Genomic DNA, 11,900 nt, shown 5'->3' with positions numbered 1-11,900 from the left:
GACGTTCTAAAATTTAACATTTGAACATACTTTTTTAAAGGGTGATAAATCCGTTGTGGTATTCGCAGTGAGAATGCTGTTTAAATCATATTATTCTGGTGTTTCTTGGGCATTCAAAAAATCTTTAAGGGCAATTAAAAATTCTTTTTAATGGCTATCGCTGCAATCACACTGCAACATTTAGCCGTTTTCACTAGATCTAGATAGATGTACAAGTTTAGTTACACCATTGTATCCTTTTGGTAGATGCTTGTATCTCGTAACAGAATGAAGAAGTTTGTGGTTGGGGAGGGAAGGAAGGGAGGGACATGTGTGTTGACAAGATTTGTTATATCCACTTGAATCTGCTGACAGTCTTTTGTAGCTGTCAACGAAAATCAGTACAGAAATGAATATGCCCTTCTGAGAAAGGGTTGTCTTTACATTTGACCTTTGGAAGCAGAATTAGATATATCAAACAGATCTGTTGACTTGAATATCACAACCATGTATTTTGGTGGAAAAGTTAAATGTGGCAACATTTGTTGATGGAACACACTTGCACATACCCAGATAGGTCTTCCCATTAATAAAAGTCAAATGTATACATACAGATTTGTTGAAATCTGGAAAAGTCTTGGAAAAACAAGAGAACCGATCCAGGGCTCAGACGTTTTTTTTAATTTGCACTTCAGGGTATGGAAAAGTCTTGAAATTTTATTGACACCCATGACTCGTGCCATTCAACAAAGAGATTAATGCATTTTATTTAGTTTTTAAATGAATAAAGAAAAAGTGATGAGATTCAGTTGAACATCTATCAGGATATCCACCGATCAAGAACATTTGTCAGCGGTGTTGCATACATTTTTTTTTTTTTTTTTTTTTCATTTTGGCATTGTATTTGGAATGGAAAATTTTCAGTCTGGTCTGAAAAAGTTCAGTAAACAGTAGGGAAGTGTGGTCACATGTGTGTAAACCAAGTAGTTTATTATAGCAGCACTTTGCTCCAATCCCCTCTTCTTGTCTACACAGCCTGTAGGCCCCTCCTGTTGTATCACAGCTGCAGTGTGTGTGTGTGGGTTTGGGGTGTGTGTGTGTGTGTGTGTGTGTGTTCGTGTGTGCAAGTATGTACCTACCCACTCCCCTCCATGGGCTGTAGGGGGTGTAAGGCAAAAAGTTACCCTTGAGGATTAGGCTTCCATCTGAGGTGGCTGCAAGCTGGGCGTAATTGGCGCTCATTGGTTTGTTGGTTTGTTAAGCCTCTTTTTCCTTTTTTTCTTTTCTTTCTTTTTTCCTATACCATTACCGCTGTAAGCACTTGCTCCAAAAAGTTGAAGGAAAAGGGAGGAGAGGGATTTGGGAGAGAGAGAGAGAGTGTGTGTGTGTGTGTGTGTACCTACCCACTTCCCTCCATCGACTGGATGGGTGTAAGGCAAAAAGTAACCATTGGGGATTGTGTCAGGATCAGAGGGGGATGCATTTGAACAATTCCTTTTTCAAACTAGAACAGAATCTTTGAATAGAGTTGGCATGATGCAGTGTGTGTGGTAGAGAATTCCAGTGTACTGGCTTCACACAGAGAAAGATCTTTCTCTGAACATTCTTGTTGACTACAAGGAACAGCATGGGTACGGGAATCAGAAGAGCAGTGCAGATGGCTGGAGGGATGTACTGTTGAATGCTGATGCAGAATGATACTGCTGTACGGATTCATGAATGATCTGAAACAGAAGGGCAGAATTATATTTTGGATTTGAGCATTACAGGCAGCAGTGAAGAGACTGCAAAAGGGGAGTGATATGATTGGTTTTCTTTGGTTTGAGTCCAAGTTTGGGTTTTCTTACTCCCTGATGACAAAAAGATTCACATTGTATTGGATCCAGATTGGGCAGATTGTCTCCTTTGGACCAGAAACTGATGTCCCATCCCATTTTTCTTGCTGTTTTTGTTGCTGTTGTATCCATTTCCAAAACCCCAGTCACTGATGTACCCCCAGTCTGTTTAGTATATTCCAGAACTCTAAACCCCAGACACCAGATTCCACCACCAGAGAGGATAGAGACTCAAACTCTCCACCTCAACCCCCCTACACACACCTCTCCACCTGTATGCCTCATACTGTCTCTGGTATACCCTGACCCCTGTGGCACAAATCCAGTTCTCTCTGGCAACACTTGAATCCCATTTTCCCTTGATACAATCTCTAGAATTTGGTAGCCAACAACTTCCCTCCCCCCCCACCTCCTGAACAAATTCCAAACACTTTATTTTAAACACTTTTTAACTTTAATCAGGGCAAATCTCAGTCTGGATACTTAGTTTCATTCACTCAGAACTTGTGCTCAAGTTTAGAGGGATTTTTTTTTCAGTTCGTCTTTTTTCAGTCGAGATTTTTATTTCAAAACATCAATGAAATCTGTTAACAAACAGATGATAAAATATGCTCTTAAATGTGAGGATGAAGAGATCAAACATCTTCATCTCTGTGTTTGTGTCAGAGGTACTTGTTTGGGAGGGGGTGTGGGGGACGTATGTGAGTGACAGGTGCGTATGTTTAAAGGCAGATTAGCAAATATAAGACTTCCATACCGGGGAAGGCAAGACAGCTTCTTGATATTTCTTCTCAGCGCTTCTCTCTCTCTCTCTCTCTCTCTCCCCCCCCTTCTCTCTCACCCACTTCCTCACCCCTCTGTCTCACTCCTCCCTCTCTTTCACACCCATCTTTCTCTCTCACCCCCACTCTCTTACCCCTCCCCCCCACCCCTCTCTGTCATTATCAGACCAAAGACCCCGTTTATCACACCATCAGACAAAAGTTCCCCAGGGCAATTTGTACAGCAGCAACAGTGACCAAAATGACCAGCCACCCTGAACAGGCAAGCAGGGAAACTGCAGGTAATCCCATCACTCAAATACTTGGGGCGGGCTGTTGCAGACAATTGAGCGAGCAGGGTCTCCAGCTTTAAAGCCAACAATCAGTGCACTATAAATCTACTTCAGCTTTAAAACCAACAGTCAGTGCACTATAAGTCTGTGGAAAAACCCACTTTGATTGTGAAACAAATACACTTGCATACAGAGAAAAAAAAAAGGGTGTACTGTGGCAGTGGGCTCTCCCCAGGGAGAGCAATCTGAATTTCACTCAATCTGTTGTGACCAAAAAGTAATACAGTGCAAGGCAGTTCAGTGCAACACAGTACAACAAATACAATACAATACATCACAATACAATACAAAATAGAGATGAGCACCAATATTAAGCCGCACAGTGGTTTTATCAATACACTGATCCAGAAGGGGAGGCACTGACACAACATGAGTTAGGGTTTGGTTGGTTTTTTTTAAGACATTGATGACAGGATTAAAGTTGTCTGTAAACACCCCTTCACAAGGGGCAGAGGCCTCTCCTGAATAAACCATTCCCACTCATATATTTTCTCCCCGTCCTTCTCCCTTTCCTCCTCTCTCTCTCTCTCTGTCACTGTCTCTCTGTCTGTCTCATTCCTCTATCTCTCTCTCTGTCTCACAGACCAAAGACCCCTCTTATCACACCATCAGACAAAAATCCCCCCAGGCAGCTAGTTGCAGCAGGCAGCAGAGGTGACCAAAATCTCCAGCAACCTGAACAGGCAGGCAGGGGGCACAGCCCAAATCCCTCCCCCTAAATACCCGGAACAGACTGCCGCAGACAATCAAATCAAACAACACAACCAGGTTGGGATCGCCAACAAAGACAGGCCACCATGGTTAGGGCAGCACAGTGCTTTTATCAATACACTGACCTGGGAGTGGGGAAAGGGTGGGGGGGGGGGGGGAGGTTCTTTGTTACAGGAAGCTTGGTGCTGACACGCTTCACTGATGTCATGGCTGTCTTGTTTCTATATTGGAAAAAAAAAGAAGAAAAAAAAGAGGATATATAACGGTCTTTTGTGTGTGTGTGTCTTTGCACGAGTTTATCAGAACTGTACTGCAAGGAGGAAGGCAGTGTTTAGTGAGGTGTGAAAGTGCGTTGTGCTTGCTGGCCGGGGGTGGGGTGAGGGGGATGTGAGTGTGTGAGCTTGTGGGTGTGAGTGAGAAAAACAAAGAGCATCATAGTCTTTGTTCATGCTTGTGGGAATGATGCTTTTCAGTTTTGTATGAAATAGTATTCTAGCTGATTTGAACTTGATTCTGTTTGGTAATGCAGATTACACTGCATGGAATTTTGCCTGCTCTCCAATTTAAGAACGTGTAACCTCAGTTCAGTGTTTTCCCATCCACAGACACACACATATGCATGCACATACGCATGCGAACACATGCATGTGCATCCACACACACGCATGCATACACCACACACACACACACACACACACACACAATCACACACACACACATACATACATACATACATATATATATATATATATATATATATATATATATATGTAATACATATACACACACACATATTTATATACATAAACATATAACAGTTTGACCTCCCTTGCATCCTTTGGGTCCCAAATAAGGTGCAAAGATCAGTTATGCATAATGCAGTATATATAATATTTATACTTTCCATGTTTTCTCTGTATTTTCCACGTCACCCTTTAGGAAGACATTGAGCTGTGATTTTTCCCTCACTGAATTGAGAACGTCTAGTAGATTGTAAGCAGTGTCTCTGGATCATTACATGTGGGAGTTGCTTCAGTGCCATTACTGAGAGTGGTGTGGTGGCCTTGTGGTAACACGTTCACCATGGAAGCCAACCTCGTCAGAATTTTCTCCCCTCCGCCCTCCGCTTGACCTTGAATGGTGGTCTGGATGGATTTTCTTCAGTTTCATTCAGTTTTCTATTTCTCAGGGAAGTGTGACTGTTTCAGACTGTCAGGCCTTGAGTGCATGCATGCATGCACACACACACACACACACACACACACACACACACACACACACACACACACACACACACACACACACTCCTGTCAGAGTGAAATTTCTTTGACAGCATTTTGGCAGAAGACAACACTTAACATTGCCATGGATTCTTGATCAGTGCACCAGGTGTGTGCTGCACATGGGACCTGAGTTAATCGTCTCATCCAAATGACAGTACAATCAGTGTGATTTTCCTGTCAAACTTGGGGGAGAGAGGGTGAGACTGGGATTCCAACCCAGATCCTCATGGACACTGTGTCGGCAGGTAAGCGTCTTAACCGTTCTGCCACCTTCCTCCAGCAACACTGCAGCTGATGATGATGAAGCGAGGTGGGTGACAGGTGGTGACTGTCCCTGTGCTGTGTTTCAGGTGATGTTCTGGGACTGCTGCTGGATGTGCAGAACCAGACCCTGTTGTTTTACCTCAATGGTAACCCCCTCCCTCCCTACAGGCAGCTATTTAACCATGCAAGGTCAGTCACCTATGTATGTGTGTGTGCCCTGTGTGTGTGTGTGTGTGTGTGTGTGTGTGTGTGTGTGTTTCTTTCTGTCAGTCTATCTGTGCATATGTGTTCGTTCATGTGTGTGTGAGTATCAGAGTGAGAGAGAGAGAGAGTGTGTGTGTGTGTATCATTGAGACTGCATATGTGTTTAGGGTATATCTATGTTCTAAATGGAGTAGTTAGAATAGCCAGTGTTTTGCTTGATTTTAAATCCTGGTGAGGCAAGGAGATTAGCAGGCATTAGACACCAAGCGAGTAGTACGTAAGACTGTTGTTCTTGTTTGTTGTTTGAAGTTTGGGGGGTGTTTGAAAGAAAAACCAACATTGTCCTGTCACTCTGTTCCCCCTGCCAAACAGAACACGGAACTCACTTGAACATGAATGTTCTGTGTATACAGTTGTTAACATTTTTTATCAGTTACCAGTATGTAAGCAGCTGTGCTTCTGAATGTTAGTGAGTGTTTTTCTGTTTCATGTTACTAAGTATGGTATTGTCGCATGGCTACAGGTTTGTCATCATTCACAGCAGGCACAGCAAGATATCCAGTGTGTAAATCTAGATAATATTTTACTTAAAGATATCCAGTGCATTGAAGTATACTGCTTTATATGCCAAATATATCCAGTGCATCCAGGTACCTGTTTTCTATGCCAAATAATGATATCTAGTACATCAAAGTATCTGTGTGACATGACCAAAGTTGTCAGTGCATTGAAGTACATGTTTTACATGCCAGATGTGTCCGGTGCATCAAAGTAGCTGTTTTACTTGCCAAATATGTCTAGTGCACCAAAGTGGGTGTTTCATTTGCCAAATATCTCCAGTGCATCAAAGTGTCAGTTTTATGTGCCAAATATATCCAGTGCATAAAGTATATGTTACTCTTGCCAAAGTTGTACAGTGCATCTAAATATCTGCTGATCATGCGAAAGATGTCCTGTGCCTGAAAGTATCAATTTTACATGCTGAAGATATCCATTGCATCACAGTCCACATTATCTGTTTCATATGCCACAGATGTCAAAGGTGTTCAATTGTCAGTTTTATATGTCACAGATGTCCAGAATAATCAAAATACTAATTCACTTGCTCAGGTAATTCATTTGCATGTCCATCATGAATTATGGATGTGTTTTCTTCATTGTAGCAATGGTTGTGCTTTGTATGATGACAGCTGATGAATTGTACGAGAATATTTGTGTGTGTGTGTGTGTGTGCATGTGTGTGTGTGTGTGTGTGTGTATGTGTTCTCAAGGCCAGCGTATTGGGTTTGTGCATAGATCAGGCTCCCCAACCCCTCATGTTTCTTTTTCTTTTTTTTCTAAGCAGGTGGTGTAGTGTTTAAGGATCAGTTGCACCCTTTGACACCTCGAAACTGAAATTGCTCACGTAATTCATTAACATGTCCATAATGAAAAGGTTGGTCATTATGTTTGTTTCATTTTAGGAATGATTGTGCATTGAATGATGAAACTGTAGGTTGGTGCAGTCTCACAATGTGTGTGTGTGTGTGTGTGTGTGTGTGTGTGTGTGTGTGCGTGCTCATGTTTGCTGTGTGTGTGTGTGTGTGTGTGTGTGTGTGTGTGTGTGTGCTCATGTTTGCTCTGTGTGTTTGTGTATGCTATGTGTGTATGTGCTGTGGTGTTTATTTATGTATTTATTTTACTTTATTTTTCTACAGGAGTGGATTCTTTGCCGCAGCCAGCTTCATGTCCTTCCAGCAGTGTGAGTTCAACTTTGGTGCCAAGCCGTTCCGTTACCCACCGCCCCAGTCCTTCCAGACCTTCAACCACTATGGCTTGCTCACTGATGAGGAGAGAATCATTCTTCCAAGGTTGGCTGGCCTCTTTTTATTTATTTTTTTATTTTTATTTTTATTTTTTAAAGTGGTCTGTCTTTTGTTCTAAGAAAGGATATGTTTTTGTGTGTGTGCACACACATAATACAAGACACATGCATTAGAGAATTGTGCCCTGAAGGGGAGGAGAAAGTAATGTTCTTCATACACTTGTTACACATATTGTGTCAAATATGAATTAATAATAGTAATGATGATAAATGATAGTAAATTCAATTTAAGCATTTTATGTGTTCATACTGTGTGACTTTGATTCTCATGCATTGTTTGTGTAGCATACACCACACATGAATTTTTACCTCTTGAGATAATAAAGTATTCTATATTCTGTATTTATACAGTGGTGTCAAACATCTTAAAGCACTTTACAAATAAACAAACATTAATAAATAAGGCACACATCTGTTGGCTTGAGTCTGCAGATCAAGCAAGCGCTCTGTTTAGACCAGCTAGATTATGTTGTTTCAGTTATCATTTTTAATCTTTTCTGGCACGATTTCTGACCGAGTCCAGCTTCATCGTTAAATTTAATTCTGTCATTTATAGGTATTTTAACTTGCATAATATCTGGGCTATAGGGTGCAACCATTTCTTATGAAATCTGACCGCCTACAGCTAAATCATCTACAAGCACCCTGTTCATAAGTGAACATCAAATCTTGACCACCTTGGGGCCTGTTGACACCATGTGGAGCAGTAGCCCGGTGGTAATGCACTCATATATGAAGCAAGTGTCCACGGGTTTGAGTCCCATATACAGACTAAGATTTTTACTCTCTCCTTCTCTGGACTTTGAGTGGTGGTCTGGGTATTAGTCTTTCAGATAAGATGCTCTTAGTGCATACATGTAAAAGAACCCACAGCAACAAAAGGGTTGTCCCTGTCAAAAATCTGCAGAAAAGCCTACGTTGATAGTAAAGCAAATGCACTTGCAGAAAGAAAAAAAAGTATCGGTGGCACTGGGCATTCTCCCTGAGGACAGCTGCCCAAATTTCACACAGAGGAATGTGTTGTGGAGGGTGGAAAAAAGTGATACAATACATTTGGTGCCTTACAAGACACTTGGTCCACACAGAGCTACACTTTGATCAGGCTGATCAACTAATTGCTTCCACTCAGCATTAGTCAATGTCTGGTGATGTTCGCAGTATAGAGTTTAATCAACCAGCATGTGCACTAGCTGAACAGCCTGTACTGCAGTGGTTGTATAATTGTAGACCTCTGCAAAGACCTTGTAAAAAGATTTCATTTTAAAGTTGTTTGAGCAATCCTTTGTCCTCCCCCCTGCACTGGCCACCCCCTAACCCCCTCCAGAAAAGAAAAAAACATTTGTCTCTGTATGTCTATCTGTATATTCTTTATAGGAGGTTCAGGTGGACAACTCCGCCATCATTATGAAAATGACTTTGCAAAGATCCCCTTTCTTTTTTTTTGTTTTGTTTTAAGAATATTTTATTATTTAATAAATATTTTAAGAAACAAAGAAAAAATATTCTCCAAAAACAGCAACTGGGGGCCAATTGAATCCTCTTCAGCAGTGATGACACTCAAATACATCAGACAAAAGCATGTTCACCGGCTTAACTCTCGTTTCCCGCAACTCAGTCCTGAACAGCTCGATTCAGGGTGTCGGCCGATGAATCACTCCCTGATGGTGTGTGGTGTTGCAGGCAGAAGAAGCTGGACCTGTTGATGCAGGTGACAGTGAAGGAAGACTCGTGCACGCTGTGCTTTGATCTGCAGGCCAACACCAAGCTGTTGGACTGCGGCCATCAGTGAGTGATGCGCACTGCTGCGCTGGCTTTGTTTGCTGGGTGGAGTGTGTGTGTGTTGTGTGTTTGTTTTGGTTGACTGTTTTTCAATATATTTTATTTTATTTTGTTCACTGTTCACACATGTGAACCACCGGCGCGCATGCACTCACATGCACATGCAGACACGTACACGTGAAATCATGCGCGCCCGCGCACACACACACACACACACACACTCTTTCTCTCTCACATACATATATACATGTGTATACCTTTTTTTTTTAATTAGGTCAGGCATTGGCTTCCTTTCCTGGATACATGTACATGTGTGTGTTTTTTTCTGTCTTGGGACTGTTCTGTTTGTTGGTCTGACTCTGTTCATGTGTGTGAAATTTCACTTTCATGCTGATTGCCTCGTCAAGAAATCTTCCTTGGAGCTTTTTCTTTTTTGTAACAAGCCGAAAGTTGTCTTTCCCTGGTTCATTATCTTTGTGCTTGTGCTCAGCGTTTGAGGGGGGGTGAGGGGGGGAATGTGTCGTGTGTGTGATTGTGAGTGTTACTGGCTGTGACTGTGTGTCTGAGAATTATTGTCATGTAGGATACAGGCATCATATTTTAGGTTTTGTTTGGAGAAAATAGTAAGCTCTTTCATGGTGTATACTTTACAATCAGCAACCAGGAAGGGGTGATTGGTATTATTTGTGTGTGGTTAAAGGGTGTCAATAGAGAATTACCACTGAGTGAGGTTGTTCATTGTGCGCATGTTTGTGTGTGCCTGTGAGTGTGTATGTGTGTGTGTGTATTTTTATGCATGTGTGTGTGTTTTCTTTCTTTAATTTAATGTCTTCTCACTTTGAATGATATTGGACATGTAATGTGAGTGTGTGTAAGTGTGTTTGTGTGTGTGTGTGCATGCTAGCGTGCATGCACGCTTGCATGTACATGTGTCTGTACTTGTGTGTGTATTTGTGCAGCCATGTGTGTGCATGTATGTGTGTGTTTATCTGCATGCAGATGGGTGGTTGTGGGTTTGCGGTTGTGTTTGTATGTATGTGTAAATACTGATGTGTGTGTTTGTCTGTTTTTTTGCAGGGGTTTCTGTGAAGACTGTGCGCTGCAGCTGGAGAAGTGCCCCATCTGTCGGCAGGACATCCGGCAGTGTGTGCAGGTGCTCTCCCCTCCCACCTCCGGGGACACCAGTAGCACCGGCACCTCCACCCCCATCCCCGTCTCCTGATAGTGCCCCCCAACCCCCAGCACTCCCACCCCCCCCCCACACCCCCCCTCACAATGCCCACTCCGCCCCCTGGCCTTCTGGGGACCACACATAAACACAACATATACTGACACTCGTGTTGAACTCCCAACCCCTCTCAGCCACTTCGACTCTCTGTAACTTTTCTCTCTCTCTCTCTCTCTCTCTCTGTCTTGCTCTTTCTGTCTCAATGACCACAGGAAGGCTGAAGAAGTGACACGTACTATTCTAAAGATCAGGATATTTTGTGGGGTGGCTTCGTATCGGACAGTGTGTGCATGTGTGTGTGTGTTTACAAAGACAACACAAGAAGGGAGAGAGAGAGCTGCAGTACAGGGACCTATACCATTGAAGTTTGTTGTTGCATACAACTTGTGCTAAAAAAAAAAAAAAAATTTTAATGATGATTGTAAGTTGAGACATCTTTGGCAACTTGAGCAAGTAGCTCATCTTGGCACAGGTTTTTTTTTTTTCTTTCATTCTTTCTTCATGTGTATTTTTAGTGCCGGAAAAGGACAGAAGATTAATTCGGACCAGGGTTGATTGTATTTTGACTCCTCTCATTGTTTCATTGTGGAGAAAGTGTGTGGCTGTGAGGGTTTTGCAAGAGGACATTGCTTAAGTGTGAACACCTCTTAGGCAGTCTGGTCATCATCAGTGTGTTGTCAACCCAGCTGTTTTACTGTGATGTGTGCTGTGAGAGGGTCTGTTGCAGATCACAGATTTTCTAAACTTGTTTGAAATCATTCAGGATTTTTTTTTTTTTTTTTTTTTTTTTTTTAAAAATCGTTGAAAGTTGTTTCTGTTGTCCTGCTTCGGTTGCCGCCGTGGTGGTGTTGATGGCTGCGCTGATGATGTATTTTTGCTCAGAGAAACTGTTGACATTGTACGCGTTGTGTTGTGTACAGTGCTGCGTCCTGTCTCCGAGGCTCAGCTTGTCTTTCCTGCCCTCTCTCCTCAGTCTTTATGATGTCAGGGTGCTTTAAGTTGAAAGGTTTTAGCTTCAGGTGTGTGTGGGTTTGGCTGCTGCTCTGTGTGTGGGTTTGTTTATGTGTGTGTGCAAGTGCAGGTTTTCAGTTTGTGTTTGGTTGGACAGAATTTTGGCCAGGACAAGAACAAAACAAAAAGAAAAAGTTGATTATTTATTAATTATCATTCCTGTTGCTCAGTTTTGTGGTGCCAGGCTGATTTGTTAGGACTGGTTTTGGAACTGGTGTTTTGTCTTTATTGCAAAATTTTTTATTTTTTTTTTTGGGGGGGGGGGGGGGGGGGGGGATCTTTGTTTTTTCTTCTGGCACATGTGAAAATGAGAAAGTGTGATGATGTGCATTGCTTTTCAGCACCATATTTGAATTTAAAAAATTTTTTTTATTATGTTCTTAGGTTTCAATCTTTCCTTTTTAAAGTGTCATTGTTTCTGTTCTGGAATGCTACTACAGTTTTAGATAGCATACCCCCTGTCCACCACATGTAATGCGCCTTCTTTCATGTCTCCACCCTTCCTTCATCCCTAGCCCTCCATTTCCCAGCCTCCCCTATCAGCCTACTTCACCAACACACACACACACACACACACACACACAAACACCCACATTCTGTGTGTCACATGCACATATGCACGCACATA

At 42.3% G+C, this 11,900-nt stretch overlaps 1 protein-coding gene across 1 annotated transcript in view; it reads left to right on the top strand.

The window, feature by feature from the left end:
• Nucleotides 1-10,911, top strand: part of LOC143285879 (RING finger and SPRY domain-containing protein 1-like) — a 55,214-nt gene extending 44,303 nt beyond the window's left edge. The window contains exons 12-15 of the mRNA XM_076593322.1: nucleotides 5,273-5,375; nucleotides 7,088-7,240; nucleotides 8,935-9,039; nucleotides 10,111-10,911. Of these exons, the coding sequence (XP_076449437.1) occupies nucleotides 5,273-5,375; nucleotides 7,088-7,240; nucleotides 8,935-9,039; nucleotides 10,111-10,255 (506 nt within the window). The 3' untranslated portion in view covers nucleotides 10,256-10,911. The remainder of the gene's footprint in view (nucleotides 1-5,272; nucleotides 5,376-7,087; nucleotides 7,241-8,934; nucleotides 9,040-10,110) is intronic.
• The last annotated feature ends 989 nt before the right edge of the window (nucleotides 10,912-11,900 follow it).

Source organism: Babylonia areolata, chromosome 9 (genome assembly GCF_041734735.1).
Source record: "Babylonia areolata isolate BAREFJ2019XMU chromosome 9, ASM4173473v1, whole genome shotgun sequence".
In the NCBI taxonomy this organism is placed as follows: Eukaryota; Metazoa; Mollusca; class Gastropoda; order Neogastropoda; family Buccinidae; genus Babylonia; species Babylonia areolata.
This window is presented reverse-complemented; position numbering and strand designations above follow the sequence as displayed.